Here is a 23,055-nt window from a genome sequence, read left to right as displayed (position 1 = left end):
GACCACTGAAACCATCCACAGGACCCTAACAGACCTCTGAAACCATCCACAGGCCCGACAGACCACTGAAACCATCCACAGGACCCTAACAGACCTCTGAAACCATCCACAGGCCCGACAGACCACTGAAACCATCCACAGGACCCTAACAGACCTCTGAAACCATCCACAGGCCCGACAGACCACTGAAACCATCCACAGGTCCCTGACAGACCACTGAAACCATCCACAGGCCCCTAACAGACCTCTGAAACCATCCACAGGCCCCTAACAGACCTCTGAAACCATCCACAGGACCCTAACAGACCACTGAAACCATCCACAGGACCCTAACAGACCTCTGAAACCATCCACAGGCCCCTAACAGACCTCTGAAACCATCCACAGGCCCCTAACAGACCTCTGAAACCATCCACAGGACCCTAACAGACCAATGAAACCGTTCCAACAATCGTGGCAGATTTTTCAGCACACCATACATTGGTCAAAGCTGATTGGCTGAAGGCTGCTTCCAATCTAACCTGCTGTCTGCATGCAGCAGCACACAACGACAGGAAAGAGCGCGGTCAAACCTCGAAATTCAGGACGTGAATTCAGGTCTGGTAACGGCAGACGAAGGAGGGGTTACCATGACAACTAACATATAAAGTAGCTGTGCGACTTGTTAAACTTTTTGTTCCCTTTGGACGGTGCTGAGAGTCGACACTGCAGAGCTCTGAAAACATCTTAAAGCTTCACTGAAATATAATAAAAGAAGAGTTTTTGGAAGCTGAACATTTAAAATCCAGTTAAAACGTGGAGGCAGTTTGTCTTTGAGCTGCGCCGCTCACATCATCTGAGTAGGAGGACGAAGCTTTTACATTAACGACGGGTCAAATTAAAACATGCTCTGTGAAAGGTGTCAACAAACCCACACAGTCATCACCTGACCCAGCAGCTCCCCACACTGTCAGGGCTTTTCAGCATCTTTCAGCTCCTTGTTTTGGTTGAGTGGCCCACAGATGTGCGACATCACTCTCATGTTCGTCAGCTCAGTGCTGTGTTCCTGTGACAGCGTCGTGTCAGAAGTCTTTAGAAGGACAGAATAGCTTCTCTACACTGCTGCCAGTTAGCATGTGTAGCCGCGAGGCTAACCATCTCTTATTGTAACGTCCACTAGCGTATGAGCGAGCGGGAGAAGCGGGCGTCGGCCGCTCCGGCCCGTGTGGTCAATGAAGGGTGGAACCAGTTCATCGCAGCGCTCAGCATGGAAGGTGACCCGTGTGATGTCTTACGTGAACGCTAGCGGACCATGGCGACCACACATCAGCTACTGAGCAGAACTTAGGAGGACCAGTTTTGTCCATGACACTGAAGAAACAGGTTTGTCTACATGCTCCTGACATGTAGAGGGTTTCCTTTGTGATATAACTGTACACACGCATGAGCACACTGCAGGCCGAGCAGGGAAATATAACGTTGGCTTTGTGATTGGGAGGAGCTGCTCTGTCAGTCTCTGAGGAGAAGAGTGGAGGGACTCCGAAGAATCGGATCTGATATGAAAAAAGTCAAGGCGGCGCAGCAGCCCCGAGATCAGTGTTGATGATGAAGATGAAGATGATGATAAGTGTCCTGCTGTACAAAGGAGACGCCTCAGTGTCGCTCTGGTACGGAGAGCTGTGGGAACAGACTGATGCTGGTTTCTTCTCAGGGGAGGACGAACAGGGGTCATGACACTGAAAACAACCGGAGAGACGGCGGAGGAGGAACTGAGATACATGTGGTGGTGGTGGTGGGAGGAGGGGTGGGGGGGTGACAGCTGCTGTACATCTCAGACGTGCTACAGTCCCGATGAGGAGAGGGTGAGAGGAGGCTTCGACGAGCCTGGACGGATACGAGGGCGTCCCACCGATCGTCTCGTGATGGACCGAACACAGAAGACAGACAGGGGCAGACGAGTGCCACACAGCACTGGTTTTGGTATACTGGTTTTGGCTGCGGTTGGCAGGTCACTCAGGGTTGGGGGGCTGGAGGGTTGGGGGGGAGGGATGGGTGGGCGGGGGATCTTTATTTTTTTTCATGCGGGGGGTGTGGCAGGTGTCCCTCTTAACTGCCGTAGTGCATGGTGTTGCTGGGGATGACCATCGGTGAGGCCATGGAGATGGCAGCGCCCCCCATGGTGAACTGGTTGGTGACGGGATAGTAAGTACCGCTGTTGCTGGGACCCGACTGACCCGTGGTGGCTCCTGGAGGACAGAACACATCGATCCATTCAATTAAAAACTCCTGTTAGTCAATGATCAGTCCCTCCAGGAGTTCACTGACTGTTTTTTTATTGATTGTTTCCATCAAAAATGTTTCATTTTGCAACAGATTTTCTAAAAAAAAAAAAATTCCATTTAATTTTTAGAGCATAAAATTGCAGGAATTAGATCAAATTGCAGGTTCAGACAATTTTTTTTTTAGTATTTTTTAAGCCCTACCTTATAAAAGAATAAACATGTAACATGTCACTTCCTGTGATAATAATATCACATCACAGGAATATTTTAGTTCTAATAATTTTATTATTTATTTATTGAACGAAGAGAACCACGGAGATAAAAGGTCCTAAAAGCGGCGTATGTTTCCAGAACAGACCGTCTGTGACTGGAATATAGAAACAAGGACTACATCAGCTGTCAAAATAAGAGCTTTAGATGCTGTTTAATTCATGTTCATTCAACACATAGACCTGCTGGATGAAACAAACAAAGTGATGTCTCTGACAACTGTGTATAAAACACGTATAAAACTAAAACCATACAGTAATAAGTCATCACTTCCTTTTAATAATAAACATTTAATCAGATCATTTTAATGTGAAGACCACATTTCCCACAAACCCCGTCACTTCCTGTTTCTCCTCTTGTTCCAGTGAACAGAGTTTTATTTGGTGATGAAAACAGGAGTAGAGACTTTCTGATTGGAAATGAGGAGTTATTGTTGATAATAAAGAGACTTTTGCTTGAAAAGATTTACTTCATGTCATTAATACTTTCAGCACAGATTCTGCTGACGACATTTTTTGTGGAAAAATCACGGGAATGTAAAAAAATTGCAAGCTCCCGCAAATATTGCTGACTTTGCTTGAATTTGTGTTAATGATTGTGATCACAAGATTTCCTGGAGGGAATGAATAAAACCGATGTGACCGAGTTCCTGTGGAGGTGGACTTACCCTGGACAATTCCTGTGCTCATGATGGAGCCCATCCTGGAGTGGGTGTGGTTTACAATCCCTGTGTTCACTGGGACCAATCAGAGGACAGGACGTGTGTCAGTACATCAGACTTGAGCAGGATAAACTGAGTGTAACATGCTGGATGTTGCAGAGAAAGACTGAAGCGATAACAATGAGAGCAGGTGAAGAAAACTGTGTCGACGCTGGACATTAAAGCGCTTTTTGTTACAGGTCAAAGGTCAGACAGGACGAATGATGTCATCTGAAGCACAGAGAGCAGGCGAACTGTGCTGCGAGCAGGTGAAGTGAAGGTTCGTACCCAGGGGGATGAGGTTGTTGTGAGACACCGCCGGGCCGCTGCCGATGACTGTGCTGAGGTCATAAGCTGCAGGCATCCCTGCAGAGGACAGACAGGAGACAAAGCACTCAACATTTACTGCAGACTGATGTCATACACAGCTCTGCACCGCACGGGGGACGGAGACACAGAGAGACACAGAAAGACGCAGAGAGACAAAGAGAGAGACACACAGAGACAGACAGACACTCAGTCACACAGAGACACATAGACACTTATAGACACACACAGAGACACACAAACACACACTGAGACACAGACACTCAGACACAGAGACACGGGTTACAGCAGCATCAATCATTAGGAGGTGGTGGGAGTGGGGGGGGGCACACACACACACACACACACACACACACACACACACACACACACACACACACACACACACACACACACACACACACACACACAATCTGGGTCAAAACCAAGTACATGGCTGGACCCCCTATGAAACACTAGAGGACCATTAATATGAACGAGGGCTTTTAATTTGAAATAAACAGGAAGTTGCAGCATTCAGCTGTAACTATGATCCCTCACTGTTTATTAATAAACCTGCTGATGATGATCAGAGGCTAACAGTTTCTGTATGATCCCAGATGTGCAGACCATATATGGACTCCCTGAGAATTCCATTGAGTATTTTTAATTAAAGTATTTAATTGATCTTCAAGTACAAAAAATGAACACCATCAGTAGGGGGAGATATAGCCCTCAAATAATATCACGATATATCTGTGTATTAGCGAAAAAGATCATAAAATATGTGATTATTAATTTTAATTACATACAATTTGAACAAAATACGTGTTATAGATTTATGTCAGCATAAATGTAACATGATGCCTTCAAATATTCATCAAAAACTAAACAAAAATGATCGTCGTTTGTAAACAAGTCACTCAAAGTGAGCTTGTGATCCTGCAGACAGCGCTGGGATGATGAGGAGGTGCAGCGATCTGCTGCTCTGTCAGGACGAAGACTTGTGATCAGCTGTCGAGCTCACAATTACTTATTCACCACTGTCGGCATAATCAACAGTGTTCTGCTCTGATTTTCGAAAGTTTAGCGTCAATGTTTTCCCATTAAAAACATAGTTTTGGGCTTTTGTTGCACTTTTATTTCTTTACGAGTTGACTCTTTGATCTGAGCGTCTGCTGAGCTGTGTGTGTGTGTGTGTGTGTGTGTGTGTGTGTGTGTGTGTGTGTGTGTGTGTGTGTGTGTGTGTGTGTGTGTGTGTGTGTGTGTGTGTGTGTGTAAAGGGGCGGAGCTGACCGGTGTGAAACACACACAGAGGACAGAGGAGGAGAAATAACACGACCACCAATTAAACTGTCAGTTCTGCTGCGTAACAATATGACGTCATCACGTCAAAACTGCCATTATCACGATGTGAATTTTTCATATCGTCTGACAAAATAATACCGATACTATCGTGAACTATACTTTGCTGCCTTCCGCATCTGTCTGTATGGATTAAATTCATAGTTTCATTACTTCATTTCAGGATGAGCTTTGAGCTGTTGAATGACAGTATGAAGAGGTTGAGTGGGACGAGCAGCCGTCTGGTCTCTGGAGACACTTCCAGATCTGAGTGCTGCTCGGCCGTGAGCCACCGGGCTCTTCTATCGGCTTATTGAACATGTTTAATAATCGCCAAATGGAACTAGAAGAGGGGAATGTTGTGGTTCAACTGGACTGCAGTCTGCACACAATCACATACATCCACGGTGAAAACAACCCAGAAATCCAAGTTACAGGAAGTCCCATCCAACAAAGTGGAAGAGAGACAAATGAGGACAAATATATCCCCATCCGTTTATTAATAATCACCTATAGGACTCTCACATGTGGACAGAAAAGTGTCTGTGACCAGATGTTTGTCGGTTTCACATGACGGAGCCGTGTTCAGTGGAATATTTAGGTCCGGCTTCACTCCAACTCACACTCAGCACCCACCTTCAGGTGAGTTTCTATGATGTCACTGACCACCTGACACACTTCATGTTCCCACCTGCTCATTCATGTTTACAGTTTAAAAGTCATCAAATATATCAAGTGTATGAAGCAGGTGGAGAACGTCTACCTGGTTCACCTGTAGTCTCCACCCTCTAGCCCCACCCTCTAGCTCCACCCTCTCTGCCTCTTTGTATTCAGGTAAACAGGTGTCTCTGTGTGTGTTCACCTGATACAGACATCCCCTGATTCATGCTGTAGGCTGACCCCGTGTTCCACATGTTCTCGGATGGGGAGGTGTAGTGTGAGCCGGGAGGGGGGTTGGGGGTGGAGCCTGTGTACCTGCAGAGACACAAACGTTGGACATTAGAGGAGACGGACATCGCGGCCCCACCAACACCACCACATGCTGTGTGGAAGCTGTGACGAACATCCAGGTGTGTCACAGATGAACTCACCTGAAAAAGGGGTTCTTCAAGTCCAGGAGGTTGCTGGACTTTGAGCCTGTCTGGTCCACCTGCGCAACAATACTGATGTCGTAGCTTTGTCTGTAGGGGGGGGGGACACATGTTAATACGATTACGTCCGATATGTACTTTCTGTAGTTTTAATCAGCTGAAGGCCGACCCGGGGAACCATTGAATACAAAGATGCAGCCAGTTAGCTCAGCTTAGCACAAAGACTGGAAACAGCTGGCCTGTCCAAAGGGGACAGCATCAGTCTACAAGCATCTCTACAGCTCAATAAAGAACAGATTAGATCTCACTTATTTCATCCCTCTGAGATGTGTGTGTATAAACAGTTATATCACAGAGACATTAATGTGTGTCACTGCACGAACTATGACACTGCAAAGTAAAATGTGTGCAGGCCCTGTTGGTCTGAGGTCTTATTTAGCTCTCTACTCAACGTCATGATACACATGATGATGAGAAAAAACATTGAGTTCTTCTCTCGTTTAACTCCAGCAGTGACAGAGAAGTCTTCATTAGATTAGAAAACAAAAGGAGAAGGCACAGTTTGCTGCTAACAATACGGCAAACACACGAGTCAGAACAACAAAGAGGCTCCGCAACCCACTTAAAATACAGACAGACTCCAAAGTCCTGTGAAACTAGTAAAATCACCTTCTTAAAGTGCGGGTGCCATGGGGACAGATAAAGAGAGACTGAGGTAAAACCCGTGATGGTGTCGAGCAGCCAGCTGCTGGAAGAATCTGTTTAACGAGTCAACAGCAGATCTTCACATCAACACTTTGTTCTCTTTGCTCCTTTTGCACGATTTCATTAACATTTGATTTCACTGCCTTCAATATCAGAGTCAGTACTTTGATTTGTTTCCAACCTGAGTGCGACAGACTGTGTTCAGAACAAACATCAAACAGTCAGTGATGTCACCACATTGGTTTGTGAACGTTATGAAGCCTCCAGTTCAGATTCTGTCTGTCAACATCTTTGCTAGTTCGGAGCGGTTTGGAGCAGGAAGTGACCATATTTGGATGAGCTGGGGGAGGAGCCAGCGGTGGATCTCACCGATCTGATCGGAAACCTGACGATACTACGTCCCGCCCACCGATAGCTGTAACCTGACCGCACCACAGGCCTGTCAATCAAACAGACACGCCCCCAAAAACAGGTCTTCTTGAATCTTCTTTTCTAATGAATGAGGGATTATTTTCAGATGGACCTCCAGAAAACTAATAAGAAGGAGTGACTTTAGCTAACAACACCGAGAGAACTGATGGACACATTTTATTCACTTTGGATTTGATGAGAGAAGTTGAATGGGAGTCTATGGAGCCGGAGGCTTTTTGGAGCCGACCTCTAGTGGCACTCGCTGGTACTGCAGCTTAAGACACTTTTATAATCTGCTTTTATGTCAACTGTTTATATACAATCTGTGGTTCAGAAGCAGCAAACACGACCCACACGACTCTCCTACCTCTTGTTGGCCACCAGCATAGCGGTGCCGGACAGAGTGTCCCCGGCCTTGGTGAAGAGGGGGGACTGCAGCAGACAGCGCACCTGGTACCAGTGGGTGAGGGGCTCTGTGGGTGCTGTGGACAGCCATACTGTCATCCTGCAGGAGAGGGGGTAAACAGGGGAGGGGGCATCAGTGTCTGCTTCAGGTTCAACACACTGTGTCATGTGTGCATCAGTGAGCGGCTGACTTACGATGATCCCATGAACGCCACGTCGAACCAGAAGGCCAGGCCGTGCACCAGGCCTGAGTGCATCATGTGGAACTTAAAGGGAATCTCTATCCTGTGACCAAAACAAGAGGTTCATGACTGAACGAACACACACACACACACACACACACACACACACACACACACACACACACACACACACACACACACACACACACACACACACACACACACACACAGGAAACAGGTGCACACACCTGTACAGATCGTCTTCTTTGGCCTCCAGGAAGTTCACTGTGTATTTGACTGACTTGGCCATCAGAATACGGATATCGAACGTGTCCTGCAGAAAGAAGAACAGCGACACACCAGGTTTCACTTGTACTGCTGCTCTCAGGTGAACCAGAACCCTCCCAGGCTGCACAACATCCGTCCCCCAGCGACAGACCAATGAAACAATCACACCACGTATGTGTGCGATGGACAACATACCACGATTGGCTGGCGAAAATACTCGTCCACTGCTGCCCCCCGCAGGGCGGACAGGTCGACACCGTGGAAGGACGGCTGGTACCTGAGGGACCAACAAGACAGTTTGGTTTCAATTCACCTCAGCTGCTGGGAAAGTGCTGAGTCGTGGCTACGCACATGTTTTTTTTTTTTTTTTGCACAATCTCAATATATCTTTGGATGGAGAGAATCAAACATTTAGAGGATCAACACTAAACTCCTTCATCCGGCTGCTTTATGGGATGACGACACGAGAGGAACACAAGACATGTTCTTCCAACAACATCCTGTTCATGTAAAAATGAACTGAATGCCACAAAACTGCAGCAAGAAATGGAACTTTTTACTGACTCCAACTAAAACCAACCAGATAGTTTGATTGCAGTTAGACGCACTAATAGCAGCGTTCCCTCTAGATCAGAAGTCATCTCCTCGACTTTCATTGATTCCGACGAAAAAGATGAAACTTTTCATCGCCTAAACTAACTACTCTCATCGTCTCATGTCCCACTCATTACATTTCATTACAGCAAAATCTGCTCAGTCACAATAATTTACACGGACGGGTTTAATTCACAAAAATAAATAATAAAGTAAAAAGGAACGACTGCAGAGCTTCGAGAGCATCCCTGAGGATTCAACAATGACATCATGAGCCTGATGACGCATCAAACTACGGGTTACTTTACAGGTGAGGTCATATTAGTGGGTGCAACGTTCCTCACACTCAGACCTCCACAAACACCCTGAAGCTGCTGCACGAAGCTCCAAGATTCAATGCAGAAGCTCCACGGCTCTGATTTCGTAGTAACATGGAAAAGCTGCAGAGTTCACCACCTTCACGTATGACCTTCGTAACGGCACATAGACGGAAGCAGCACGGTCTGGAGGCATTTATTTCGACATCAGTCAATAGTGGAGGAAATATTTATTAATTTCAGATACTGTAGTTAGGGTTCCGTCGCTCCAGGAAATCACAATAATTAATACAAATTCACGCAAACTCCGTAATCTATAAAAGCAACAAATGACGTCATCAGAAGCTGAGCTGAAAGTATTAACAGCATAAAATAAGTCTTTACAAACAAAACTCTCTTCATTAAAAAAAACTCCGCAGAGCAACAGGCAGAAAAGCGGGAAGTAACGGGGTTTGTGGGAAAAGTCATTTTCACATTAAATATTATTATTATCATGAAAAGGCATGATTATATATTTATTCTTTTATCAGAGAGGGCGTTCCATTTTTTTTTTTTTCTAATTCCCGCAATTTTACGCAAAAAACTTTTGATCACAACAATCACATAAAACTCCTGGAGGATCTGAATATTAGTGAACTCTGAACATCTCATCAGTCCGTCGTCAGTCAGTAGGAGAACAGCTGATATCACATACTGAGATGTCTTTAAGGGAACTCAATTCAACACTCAACACTTTTCAAGATGAAATGTAGATTTTAAATACAGGATGAACGTGAGTGCAGATTAAGTTTAGTTTGTTGGAGGCCTGATGCCCCCCCGCCCATCCCCCACCCTCTGCCCCTCCTCACCAGAAGTTGGCCTTGGTGAACTGCTCCATGTAGAGCTGCTCGTCTGTGAAGGGGGCCAGGTGGACATCTCCGATGGTGGGGAACATTTTACCTAAAACATAGACAGAGGAAGACAGCGTGAGCTCTTGCCCCATAAAGTCAGAAAAATATCTGTGAACCTGCATTAATTTATTATTGTTTTTATTGTTACACATTTATACTTTTCTTGTTTTGTCTTTCTATTTTGCACACCGTGGGACTGTGAGAAACAATATTTCGATCTCTGTATGTCTTGCACATATGGTGGATTGACAATAAAGGTGACTTTGATTTTATGAACATTTAATTCATTTGGATCAAGTTTAAACAACAGATTCTGCAGCTGCTGGAAGAACAACAGGATTTATTATTCATCAACACTGACTGGACGTCCACATGAAGAGCAGTGAACTTTTCTTCACAATCATTATCCATCAGTGAGGTCGTCGTTGGTTTGTGAACGTTATGAAGCCTCCAGTTCAGATTCTGTCCGTCACCATCTTTGCTAGTTCGGAGTGGTTTGGAGCAGGAAGTGACCATATTTGGACGAGCTGGGGGAGGAGCCAACAGTGGATCTGACTGATCTGATTGGAAACCTGACAATACTATGTCCCGCCCACCGATGGCTGTAACCTGACTGCACCACAGGCCTGTCAATCAAACAGACACGCCCCCAAAAACAGGTCTTCTTGAATCTTCTTTTCTAATGAATGAGGGATTATTTTCAGATGGACCTCCAGAAAACTAAGAAGAAGGAGTGACTTTAGCTAACAACACCGAGATAACTGATGGACACATTTTATTGACTTTGTATTTGATGAGAGAAGTTGAATGGGAGTCTATGGAGCCGGAGGCTTTTTGGAGCCTGAAGCTACAAACAATTTTATATCCAGTCTGTGATTCGTCCACAAATAGGTGAGATCACTGTGACTCGCTGTGACCTCAGAGACTATCTACAGACGTGCGGTGTCTTCCTCCACTCTACCACTCGACCTCCTCACCGTTGGGTTTGAGGAACTTCTTGGCGTGCAGGTAGCTCTCCAGCATGCGCTCGTTGAACAGCATGTAGCCCATTGGCTCCGAGATGATGATGTCCACCTGCTCGGGCAGCGTCACCTCCTCCACCTTCCCCGGGATGACGACCACGCGCTCCCCCAGGCGGTTACTGTTCACCAGCACCTGCAGGCCAGAGGATGCCGTCAGAGGCTGAAACACCGCCTGCCCCGGTGTGAGGGGTCGGGGAGGCTGCAGCTCCAGGTCACATACACTCACAGTCAGGAGACTGATGTCAACGTGAATGTGTGTGCGTACCTCGGCATGCTGAGCCATGGTGCTGGCCTCCACTGCGTACACCTTCCTGGCTCCAGCCTGGGCTGCGAAGAAAGACAGGATCCCCGAGCCACAACCCACATCCAGCACCACCTGCAGGACAGAGGAGGAACCACAGGCGGAGCATTAAAATGGACAAATCTGTGACATCATCAATGATTAAATACTGAAATCCAACGGTATGAGATTTTGGTCTGTGCGACGGGACTCCTCAAGGTGTTTTTGCGTGCGTTACCTTGTCCTTGAAGTCGGTGTGGTTCTGGAGAATAGCCCGCTGGTAAGTCCCTGTTCGAACATAGTCTTGCATCATGTTCTGTTGCTGGGAGAGGTAACCGTAAAACTGCACACAGCAAAACCAAACGGGTCAGAACACAGTTTTTATATTAAGTCCACATATCATACAAAACTACATGTTTGTGTTTCAGACACGGTCCAGGATCACACCGCGGTCCTGACCTCGTCCTCTACGTGTGGTGTTACATTTTTTCCTTTAGTTTATTGATTTTTTTTTCAAAGTTTTAATGATCGTGAGGGCAAGTGTTAAAGGTCGAAGCTATCAAGATGGTTTTTATTTCATGTTTCTGTCTCGTTTCTCAGAGCTTCAGGTTTCTGCAGGTCGTTTTCAACAGTTCCCTCAGCGTTACATTGATCCGTAGGGGGCGCCGCAGGCCTTAATGGGATAATACGAGAGGAAAAACACAACTTCGTAGACATCCTCTGAGAGAGAAGGATCATGTTTGACAGCTGAGTCAGCGAGAGCACAGATACTGCCATCAAACCGGGAAGAAAACAGATGGCATCTAAAAGGACATTGGCAGGTAAAGCTGCCTCACTGCTGAGCCACAGAACAAAGCCAGTGATGATGATGATGATAGCAGGACAGTCTGTCTCTGTGGATGACTGTTAGGATGCTCAGGAGCAGATCTTCCATGTTTGTGGAGAAGCACAGAGGAGACTGGGACTCCCGCTCTTTAAAATGAAATCATCTGTATGTAAAGAAGTTCTCTACATTCAGACGGACGTGTCTTCATGACACCAACACATACGTGTCTTCCTGTCGGGAGGCACATCTGGCTGCGGTGACAGTAAAAAGGCTCTTTGAACGCCTCCTGGAACGAACTCGCACACACTTTTAAAAACAATGGAATTCACAAGAGGCTAAAAACAGTGTTGTTGTTTTTTTCTGCCTGAATATTCCTGTAATGAATAGACTAGAAATAGTGTGTGTTGTAAAAGGCAGAACGGATTCAAACCGACCGGGAAATCTTCAAATTAGAGCGACTCAAAACGTATGTGAATGTGTGTGTCTGTGCGTGTGTGTGTGTGTGTGTGTGTGTGTGTGTGTGTGTGTGTGTGTGTGTGTGTGTGTGTGTGTGTGTGTGTGTGTGTGTGTGTGTGTGGAGGGGGTCGATGGGCGGGGAGTGGGGGGGGGGGTGCTCTCACCTGGAAATACTGTACAGCAGAGGACTCCTCTGTTCTGTCACTGAAGACTGAACGTTCTGACGCGTGTCCACGACAGTTCTTCAGGAGGTTATAAAAGGACTGAAAGTCTAAAAAAAAAAAAAAGAGAACAAAGACTTTTGGAGTTTTGTTTCACTCCAAGTGAAGGACACTAGATATTATATTTATATATGTGCAGCCCAGCCATGTTGGCCCCGCCTCCTCCCAGTCTGCTGGGATAGGCTCCACCCCTCCTCTGATGGCCACACAGTATATGACATCATATCAAAAGAGACTTGGGCATCCACACCAGCTGATGGTCTGTGCTGAAGGTGTTGAAATAAAGAAGAGAGTCTTCAGATAGACAGACAGTCCCGTGTTGTGATGAAAAATGATTCGGCTCATTAGATGTTTAAAAAAAACTGCTGAATTTACATACGAGGTGAAAAGAAACGCCGTGGTTCAAAATTTAACTTAATTTACTTTTAAAGACGATAAGAGAAAATGGATTCATGAAGAGCATTAACTGCTTGTGAGAGGAGCGTAAATCCAATAAAGAGGAGGACAAAGCCGCTAACTTCAGCCTTCCCTCTGACACCATCCTCTTCACCGTCTTCCTCGTCCTCTGCAGTAACGCCGGCTTCCTGCTGGAGGCTTTTTCCTCGTTTTGGACAGAAGTGTTTACAGGGTGCGTTCAACAAAGACACAACACGTCCTGGGGTGAAGATCAGGTGACATTCTCTGAGCATTTAAAGCAGAGCAGGTGGTCCAGAGGGCCTCTCGTGTACCTGCAGGTGAGGAGAACTGTAGCAGGACGCTGTTGCAGCCCAGCGTGATGATGAACGACTGCTTCCCCACGCGGCTGCACTCCGTCTCCCTGGAAACGGAACACTTGAACACACTCGCCTCCTCTCCTGGAGAAGAAGAAGAAAGGGAGGGAACAAAAGATCAGAGAGACTTCCCCCCAAAAAAACTGAAAACACACAGAGAGCTACTCCTGCTGAAACTCTGCTCGGCTGGATGAACTTGCTGAAGGTCAACGAGTCTGGATGAAGTGACCATCACCATTTATCTTGCTGAGACTTAAGATCATGATTCTCTCTCACAATAACTTTTATTGCACTCATTTACCTGATAAAGAATAAAACATGACTGGGCCTGATAAGAACAGGTTTAATGCCCAACTCTGTGCGCACCTCGTTGCTGAATATTACCTCAACGCTGCAGCTGTACGTCTGAAGATCTACGAATCAAACGGTTTAACGGCATACTTTATATTTCATCGACTGGGAGGGAATTTGACAAATTGATTTGTCCACATTTTAAAACTTTCTGTTTGAGACTATCGGAAACGCGACATCACACACATCAAAGACAAGACGGTACAATCCTTAATAATAAGTAAACATGAAATACTGAGATTGATTGAGGAAACCTTGTCAATTTCAGATCCCTTGTGTGAATGAAATGCTCCAGTTGATTCTAATAAAACCCTGCTGAGTCTAAATGTTCAGAAACAACAGATCACCGATCATCACGGATGAACCTGACAGAGAAGATGACATCATCATGTAAACAGTCAACCTGATAGTGTGTCCAGTCATCACAGTGTCTGGTAGTTGTCCCTGCAGGTGCATGCACTTCTCAGCAGCAGAGACCGAGCGCACCAACGTTCAGCTTCAGTCTGACACCTCCTCTTTAATCAAACACAACCTGAACAAGGATTTCCTCTCACTCCTTCTCACCAGGTGTGTTTTCCTGCTGCTCTGCAACACGCGGTGTAACGCTGCGTTGTTTTCGGTTGAGGAGAGAAAGTAGGAGTGCTTGATTTGACGCAGCTGATGTCCAGAATGAGAACACGGCGGGGTGGATGTCATTTAGAAACGAGCTCGTATAACGGTATGAAGGAGGAAGAGGCTTTGGACTCCTTGGTTATACAGAGTAAGTGTGCAACTCAAAACAGGAAGTGAGTTTGAACAAAACGCAGCTAACAGGCACTTCTGATGTTAAAATGTACTCAATGTCATTTCTGAGCAGCATTTTGCGTGCCAGGCAGAGAAGTGTTTTCATGCCCCCACTCACACATTACGCCTGAGAACACACTTCCTGTGTGGGAGAGCAGAACGCAGCAGCCTCGGCCTCTTTACCTCACACGGGCTGCACACGACCGCCGACACATCACCGGGAACCCGGCGGCATGAACACGCTCTCCTCGACGCGTCCAGATAAAACGGTTCCTCAGCTGCTGCTGGCGACATCAGTGTTTCAGGATCTACATTACTGATTTATATTTACATGTCCAACAGAGCAGCAGGATCACCAGGCTGAAATCAGAGGGATTTTTATAATCAGGAAACAGTCCAAAACCAGCTGTGTTTACCTCACGGATCCCAGAACTCAGAGAAACCTTCTGGTCCTCCGCCGACACCAGATTAAGCTGTGTGGACCCCTCACAGTCGAATCAGCAGGAAGAACTCCACTTTGACTGTGACGTGAAGCAGCCACTGCTGTGAAGCTCCTTCCACATAAAACAGTGGCGACACAGAGCTTCTAAAGGCTTCCTGTGATGGAATATGTCATTTGATTGTGTGCAGACCGCAGCAGAAACAACAACTAAGTCATCTTGTCCTCGATTCTTCACTCAAAAACACAATTTTAACAAAAGCCAAGAAATAAAACTCTGAAATCACAGAAGGACGTCTCTCAGACTCGCCTCTGTAAAACCAATATTTCTCCAGGCAGGAAAAACCCTCCTGGCAGCGCAGCGGGCCTAAAAACAGACCCGGAGACCAGCCTGAGCTAATCCAGCGTCTATTAAAGGATTGAGAGCAGCGCTTCAGATTTAGAGATGCATCCTCTGGGAGGAACGCCAGCCACGCAGCCCAGTCACCGCAACAACACACACACACACACACACACACACACACACAGTCGTTACAAACAAGGACGATCACAGCAGGTGTTCTCTTTAGACACCGTTCACAGTCCTCTGACATATTTAATGTGATCGAACACGAGTAGAGACGCGGATGGATTGATTCATCATTAAAGTGAGATTATTAAAATAAAACAATATTATAGCAGAAAGTAGGAGGCGAGAAGTGGCGTCAATAGTCTGCCTGGTTGTGGAATAAATAAGTGATTAAACCTCCAAACTGAGCACGGTAAATAAACACTGCAGTGCTGCCAAAGGACAAATGAAGCAACACAGCAGCTGAGGCTCAGATTTCCCCAAACAGGCCGCCGACTACATTTCCCATGATGCTTCGACTGATACTGAAGCGTCTCTTCGTGTCACAGTGAACTGGACAATGTTAAAGTCCTCCAGTCGGTCGGCAGCCGCTCTGACATTAATCCGTGGTGCTGAGATAACCCTGATGACATCATCACCAGAGGTCAGGTCACATGACACCAGATTATTACGACACAATATTACAGCTGTTTGAAACATTGTGCAATATGAAGTGCAGTCACATATATATTCAGATATATTGTGAACCTGTAAAATATTACACAATGTCCCATAAGTCATTGCACATTTGAATTAACCTGACCTGAGTAAAATCAGTGCACTTCCCCTTTAATGTTGTCATTTCTTTGTAAAGTAAATCCAGTTCTGAAAACACACTTGTGTTACACAGCATGAAGGAAAAGCAGCGTTCACACAGAGTCCTGCTGGCTGCTGGTTCCTCTTCACGTCCACGGTTCAGTGGGAGGAAGAAGCTTCTGTCCCGACGGCATCCGAAACCTCCACCGAATGAGTCACAGCATCCACATTGATTATAGGATCGTATTTGTAATTGAAATGCCCGACCGTACTACATGCTGAAGGAACGACACCAGCAGCTTCAAGGCTGTGTTTCTGAATATTAAACTTAACGATCAATATAAAAAGAAGAAGAAGGAGGGATTAAAAAGGAGCTGAATGTGCTACAATCAGCTCATCTTTGTTCTCGGGAACCGAGTTGAGAGCTGAGATGGATTTCTGGGAGCTTCACTGACACAGATTTGTCTTCCCATCACTTCCTCTGACAGTCTGCGTTTCTTGTGAATCAGAAAACATTTACCTGCCAGAAAAGTGAAGACTTCTGCCGTGACAACAGAAAGCTGATGTGTCTCGGCTGGTTTACGCCTTATTTCTTCTGTCTCACACTTTAAAAACAACATGAGCGTGTGTTTAATGCAGGAGGCCTCAGTGTATGGGCAGAGGAAGGTCTGTTGGTGGGGGAATAAATAGACACATCTGCTGGTCCTGGTTGGTCCCCCTCCTTCATCATACCACCCTCCTTCATCATACCACCGGGACAATAAAGGCCCCACACAGGCACAGGTGAGTCAGTGCCGAGCACCAACTGATACGTACGTCCCAAAATAAATTATGCAACATATTTTTCCATATCGTGTGCCTGCTAACCAAAACAGAGAATCTAACCCCAGACATCAGTGAGAGGAGGCAGGTTGGACTGGAAACAGATGCTGCCAAATATCATACAAAAACTAAAACAACAACAGCACCAACCTAAAAGTCAACCAATAAAATCAAAGCAACAGAACCAGTGCCTACAATACCCACAATGTCTTGTTGTTGCAGCTCCTTTTTTGATTAAAAACATGTGGTCTTCAGACCCAGCTGTTCTTTACCTGTCCTCACAGAGACTAAAGCCTGGTCTCCTGGCCAACATCTGGAAACAGATTCAAAAACTGTGGAAGCCCCCTTTAATGTGAAATACTGGACAGTGTGCTCCATTCACTGACCCTGTACTCTAAACATAACTGTTTACAGATGAGCCCAGCAGACGCCACCAGTCCTGGTTCACCAGTCCTGGTTCTGTCCACACACTGTCTGATCTAACTGAGTGTGTGTGTGTGTGTGTGTGGGGGGGGGGGGGGGGGCTCGGTGGCTTTCTCTAGCTGGGAGCATCACTGTGAAGCGGCCAGCAGCTTTCAACGGGACGTCCCGTTGAATAAGGATAGCGGATGCTGCCTCCTTCTGCTGAGGGCGGGGAGGGGGGGGGGGGACCCGGCTATTGTTCCAATGAGAACAAAGATGGATGCATAAGTAATGAGGGCCCGGTGCCGCTCCGCCACCTGAAACACAGAGGCTGCTGCGCTACGAAAAGAACAAGCTTCAAAAGTTTAGGTGTATTATCACGGAGCGGCTGAATCCAGAGACCGGACCGGACCGGACCGCCGCAGCCACGGTCCGGTCCGGTCCGCCGGGTCAGAAGGGATGCCCTCTGCTCTCCGGTCCAAAACAACTCAGAGCAGCTAGTTCACAGCAAACACTCTAATCCCCGTCCGCCCGGGTCTCTGCGGGACCGAACTTAAAAGGTGCGTTTACGGGACCGAGGACATTTGTGACCCGCTCGTGAGACCCGGAGGACAACACGCGAAGAGGCGCGCGCGTGCTGCGTGTTGGCGCGTCACCGCGCAGCAGCTAGCGGCATTGTTTAACTAGCATTAAAGAACTGTTGTCCGAGCTGCCTGTTCGCGGTTCGTGGCTGCGGGGCAGCACGTTTCCACCGAGCTCCCCACAGCGGGCAACTTCAACAGCGGCTGGGAGCCCGAAGTTTAAAAGCATCCAAATCCAACCGCACGAGGAAAATGTAGAGTTTTAAAGGCTCCCTCGTGACGAGCAGGAGCGATGTGGTCCCCAGATGGGTTAGCTTCTTGGCGGCTAGCGCTAGCGCTGGCCAGGCTAGCCGTGTGTGAGCATTAGCACTGCATAGCATTAGCTGTGGCAGCTCCGGGAGGCCGACCGTCCGGGAGCAGCGGCGGGAAAGGTCAACTCACCATTGGAGAGATTGATGAGGGCGGCGTCCTGCGAGGTTTTCACTTCTAACCGCAGAGGCTGCTGCTCCGAGTGCCGCTGTATGTCTCCGTTGGCGTCTCCGATGGAGAGCAGCCGCACGCCGGGGAACACCGAGACCGCCATCTTCGATCTGGAAGTAGAGACAGGTCGGTGGCGCTCACATCCAACCACGCACCGCTCTCTGCTGGAGGCAGGCTGGGCACCAACGTGCGCAGCCGCCGCAGCAGCGACACCTGGCGGCCCGCAGCGGCCAGTGTGTAAACACAAGGAGACGAGACGTCATACAATCCCGGAGCTCTCCTTTCTCCTTCCTGTGTTTCCACATTTGTGGGCATCGAAAACAAACGTAATTTCTGTAACAATGAACCAGAATCATTAATACATTTATTTTACCATCGTACACCTTCTGTTATTTTCTGTTGTAGAATGGAAGATTATATGATGGGGCAAAATAAATGTTAATGTTAAATTGAATGTAAAAATGTTATCACATATTTTGAACATGAAAATCATAATTTTGAGTTCATTATAAATGTATTAATTCTCGACGGCAATTTTTTTCACTCACAAATGTAGAATATCAAAAATCTCCCCCAAATTCACCAGATTTTTGGGTGAATTTAAAGATTATGTTCGACTCTCAAACGGATTAATACTAAGAAAAGGAACAAAACTGTCCGACTGTATGAAGAAATTCTTGAAGAGGAATAATATTCTATTTTTATGTATATCTTTTTCTCCGATTTTTTTTTTTTTGCATCAGGGGAATTTATGTATTTAAATCCATCTATATTTATTTATTTTTATTTTATTTTTTTACTTATTTTTTTACTTTTGTTATTTTTTATTCTACTGTCCTATTATTTCCACATTGCTACGTTTTCTGTATGAATTAATGAGTAATTGTCTACATTGTTTGTAAATTTACATCTTGTTGAATAAAGTTCTTAAAACTAAAATCTTTTACAGCGAATTTATCCTACGAAAGAAGTGTTGGACAGATTTGAAGTGAACATTGATTATACCTGTGGTACACAGAAACTATATTTTACCATGAACATTCATATGTATTTTGGAAATATTTTTTGATTTCCTAAAGGACTCATGAAATAGTTTGCTTGAAACGTTCTACGTGAATAATGTTTTTATTTTATTGTATCTTGTAAAATATTTTTTGTTCATAAAATTCTTTAAAAAAAAATTAGGATAAATAAAATATTAATGTACATCATTTAGATTTTATGAAAAGAAGAAAAACAGAACCGTCAGGAAATCAGGAAAAGAATTATTGTGGTAACAATTTAATGTGTTCACATAGAAGCTACAGGAGCGAGCTAAGCTTCCTGTAATAACATGTACGGGTCAACATTAGGCACATTTGGTAACATGACATTGATAATTGCATTCATTATAAAACATTGGCTGGATTCTTTATCAATAATTGTGTAAATTAAATTACATCTAATAGGAATTTCAATTGTCTTTAAAGGGTAAATATAATTTCATTCGACCATAAATCCCACAGAGGTTAAAGTCATATAAAACAGTGAAAAGCAGCACATCTTCATATCGAGGAGCTCAAATCAAAGAAAAACACGTCAGTCTATCCCTGAAAGGATGAATCTGTTATCAAAACAGACGCACTTCACTTTCTGTTTGTCAGGTGATCAATTAACAGACCAAAAAGATGCAAAGTTGATGCCAGATCAAATTTCAGTGACAGACAAAAATAACTAATGGTAAATTTCAATGGAGATTAATAAATGAATAATTACACTCATTTAAAGGTTTCTCCCAAACAGACGACAGGAAGTGATGCGTCTAAATCAGCTGTCAGGTGTCACAGTGTTTGCGGTTTTCAAAGTAAATGTTGATGCAGTGACTGAACAAAAAAAGTGTATTTTGTACACGTTTCACAGTTATGTATTCTAAAATAAAAATGTAAAAAAAAATTAAATGTCCTGGGATACATTTATAAATAGATATAAATCGGACTGTTAATTAAATCTGGAATCTTTGAATATGACTTCTTTTTTTTTTTCTACAGTCGTCACAAAGTGTTTTTAATCCACTTAAAACCACCCGTAAAAGGCCATAAATATTGGATTTGGTCATACAGACAGAACGACAGCATTAATGTGTGTTGTTTAACCACATGTGCGCATGTACACACACAGAAACACACACATCCCATTGAAATAAATACAACACAGCGACTACATGCTTCAGCTTCATCTTTACTTCACTGACAGCTCTCTGTGTGTGTGTGTGTGTGTGTGTGTGTGTGTGTGTGTGTGTGTGTGTGTGTGTGTGTGTGTGTGTGTGTGTGTGTGTGTGTGTGTGTGTGTGTGTGTGTGTGTGTGTGTGTCTTTCAGCAGCGGAGGTGCACATGACAGAAGCCCACACTGCAGCGATCAGGTGTCCGGCTCTCCTTCATGGCCTGCAAAGACAGAAATACATTTAGCTTGCAGGGTTTGTGTCTCGAGCTCCAGAAGACAGCACGTCTGTTGTTCAAAGAAGTAGAACGTTTCTCGGGGAGGGAGGAGAAAAAAGGTTTTAGGAACATAAAATAAAAGCATGAGTTTTAGAGGAGAGGATCACTCGCACCTCAGAGGAGGACACATGACTTGGGAGGCCTGAAGGGGTTGTCGCTGGAGGGCACCCCAGTGAGCAGAGGGTCTTTGTGGGCATTTTGCAAACAGAAGGTCTTCAGTTCTGCAGCAGCCTGAGAAACCTGAATAACATCCAGAGGAGAAGTGAGAAACCTGCATCCATCGACCTGTATCTACAAACTAAAAAAACAAAACACTCATTTTAAACTTAGTTTTTATTTTTATTTTGCTGTATGTAATTATATACAAGGAAAGCATTTAAATCCCATATTATACACTTATCCAGTGTTCTAGCTTCAGTCTTGACCTCCACCAGAAGATATTAAAAACCATCCCTGCAGTTTTCTGTCTCCTCTGCAGCACGTCTGTGTCTGTCTCTTTAAGGCTCAGTGACGTCATTCTCTCCTCTGATTGGCCGACTCTTTTCTGAGTGACACTCGCTCAGACCAATCACACGACCGCTCTTGTGTTTTTTTCTGCGCTGAAAGGTTGGACAGTGGACCCTTGCTGCAGGCGGACATATGACATCAGCGTGAGTTCGTGACATCACAAACGTACAGGAAGTTCAAACAGCGCAGTTAAAGACAGGCTGTGTCTTTCTCTGTGGAGCTTGTGAACGGACACGACTCTTATCGATTATTAAAAAAATAATTACAGTCAGCTTTAATATCTGTGATCAGGGGATGATGTCATAATAGTGACCGTCCTGTAGTGGGAGGAGCTGGAGAAGGTTTTGTTGTGCTGCTTTTATTAGGAATAAAGGTCCGACACACTGGTGTTGCTGATTTAAAACAGACGTTTCGTCTGAGTGCAAACTCAGAAATATACTCGATAATGAATGATACATGTCACCTTGCATCAACAGTCTCATGATTTTCTGATTCAGGAAGGGGTTAATAAAAAAAAAAGGTGCTATTGAGATGAATTGTGGGAAATGTCGTCTCAGCTGAAAACAGGGACGATGTCGGGACGTCTGCTGCATCAGTCTCATGATTTTCTGATTCAGAAATCGCTGAGTGCTGCTTTAAAGGAGTTCAGCTTCTCATCTCTGGTTCAAAGGTCATTCATATTCTGGGATGCACTTTAAGTCTTTCTGACTCAGTGAGGTTTACAACTGACTTTCTGTTATAAAAGTGATATATGACATCATATGAAAACACCGCAGGGGGTCAGCAGCCGAACCTTCACTGTCATCTTCCATCTGGGTAATATTAAAGTGTCCAGAGTGGATCTGCTGGTTCAAACTGTGACTGATCGCAGGACTCTCAGCCTGAGTGAAGCTCCTCTGTTGATGTCTGAATCCCGGCGGGCTCAGACTTCCTTTTCTAAAATAAATCGCCACCCAACAATCCCAGCAGTCACACAGCAGCACAATCAACAAAGCTGTGACTGTGAGAGCTGCTCGCTCACAGCAAATCTGTTCTCACCGCTCACATTTAAAGACCACTGCGAAGCCATTCAGCGCCAAAAATATCACTTTAGTCTTAGTTTTAAAAGTATGACGTAACTTATTGTAACTCGTTTTAATTAGTTTGTCAGGAGAGGATGAACTCAGACGGAACAGAAACTCCATTTAAACCTCATTGTGAGTTTGAAATACAACAGTCAAAAACAGGTTAAATCGTGTAGATTCGCGACGCTTTGCAGGATGAATTAGTTCGCATCCCGCGACACATTTCAGATGCGCCTCAGCGCGGGAGTCACGCGCGCAGTGAGCTTACCTTGATCCGGCGGACGCTGGCCTCCAGACGGAGCTGCTTCACCGCCTTCTGCGCGAGGACTAAGCCGCTGTTGGCCGCGCTGCTGCTCGACATGACTGAGTCCAAACTCCGGAGGAACAGAGGTCTAATGTTCCCGGCACAGGCTGCGAGGAAGTTCACCTTCCGGTCCACATTTTCAAAATAAAAAGCTCATTCACTGGGTTTCCTCTCCCAAAGAGGGCATGTTTTCATTTCGTTTGTTTGTTTGTTTGTTTGTTTGTTTGTTTGTTTGTTTGTTTGTTTGTTTGTTTGTTTGTTTTATTTGTCAGCAGGATGACTGAAAACTATCTAGTAGGGCAACATTAGCTGAGGAAGAACCTGTTCAAATTATTCTGAGAACCTGAAGGACAGCTGGCCCACTA

The 23,055-nt window shown here is 45.3% G+C and overlaps 2 protein-coding genes across 2 annotated transcripts; both read right to left on the bottom strand.

Annotated features, from left to right (window-relative positions):
• Positions 1–155: 155 nt before the first annotated feature.
• Positions 156–18,534, bottom strand: carm1 (coactivator-associated arginine methyltransferase 1). The gene is made up of 16 exons (XM_069721597.1): positions 18,303–18,534; positions 13,298–13,423; positions 12,513–12,619; positions 11,305–11,409; positions 11,052–11,162; positions 10,742–10,919; positions 9,723–9,813; positions 8,159–8,240; positions 7,924–8,009; positions 7,689–7,778; positions 7,456–7,593; positions 5,973–6,062; positions 5,744–5,856; positions 3,520–3,597; positions 3,199–3,267; positions 156–2,225 (listed from the first exon to the last, which is right to left on the bottom strand). The coding sequence occupies exons 1-16, from the start codon at positions 18,442–18,444 to the stop codon at positions 2,086–2,088; spliced, it is 1,746 nt and encodes a 581-aa protein (XP_069577698.1). The 5' UTR covers positions 18,445–18,534; the 3' UTR covers positions 156–2,085.
• Positions 18,535–19,594: 1,060 nt separating this feature from the next.
• Positions 19,595–22,782, bottom strand: LOC138634573 (guanine nucleotide-binding protein G(I)/G(S)/G(O) subunit gamma-5). The gene is made up of 3 exons (XM_069721586.1): positions 22,655–22,782; positions 20,929–21,055; positions 19,595–20,761 (listed from the first exon to the last, which is right to left on the bottom strand). The coding sequence occupies exons 1-2, from the start codon at positions 22,745–22,747 to the stop codon at positions 20,930–20,932; spliced, it is 219 nt and encodes a 72-aa protein (XP_069577687.1). The 5' UTR covers positions 22,748–22,782; the 3' UTR covers positions 19,595–20,761; position 20,929.
• Between the last annotated feature and the right edge of the window lie 273 nt (positions 22,783–23,055).

This window comes from Brachyistius frenatus, unplaced genomic scaffold (assembly GCF_029030835.1).
Source record: "Brachyistius frenatus isolate BFR_SWC_R1_liver_20210118 unplaced genomic scaffold, ASM2903083v1 Contig_268, whole genome shotgun sequence".
In the NCBI taxonomy this organism is placed as follows: domain Eukaryota; kingdom Metazoa; phylum Chordata; class Actinopteri; family Embiotocidae; genus Brachyistius; species Brachyistius frenatus.
The sequence above is the reverse complement of the archived record's forward strand: the minus strand, read 5'-3'. Positions and strand labels throughout refer to the sequence as shown.

Excerpts from the sequence above, each read along its gene's own strand:
- carm1 (XM_069721597.1), bottom strand. The coding sequence starts at position 18,444 with ATGGCGGTCTCGGTGTTCCCCGGCGTGCGGCTGCTCTCCATCGGAGAC. Across the intron at positions 11,410-12,512 it reads CTGCTGTACAGTATTTCCAG|TTTTACGGTTACCTCTCCCA; the intron begins GTGAGAGCACCC and ends TGCTGTGTGCAG. Across the intron at positions 11,163-11,304 it reads ACACCGACTTCAAGGACAAG|GTGGTGCTGGATGTGGGTTG; the intron begins GTAACGCACGCA and ends TCTGTCCTGCAG.
- LOC138634573 (XM_069721586.1), bottom strand. The coding sequence starts at position 22,747 with ATGTCGAGCAGCAGCGCGGCCAACAGCGGCTTAGTCCTCGCGCAGAAG. Across the intron at positions 21,056-22,654 it reads CCAGCGTCCGCCGGATCAAG|GTTTCTCAGGCTGCTGCAGA; the intron begins GTAAGCTCACTG and ends GATGTTATTCAG.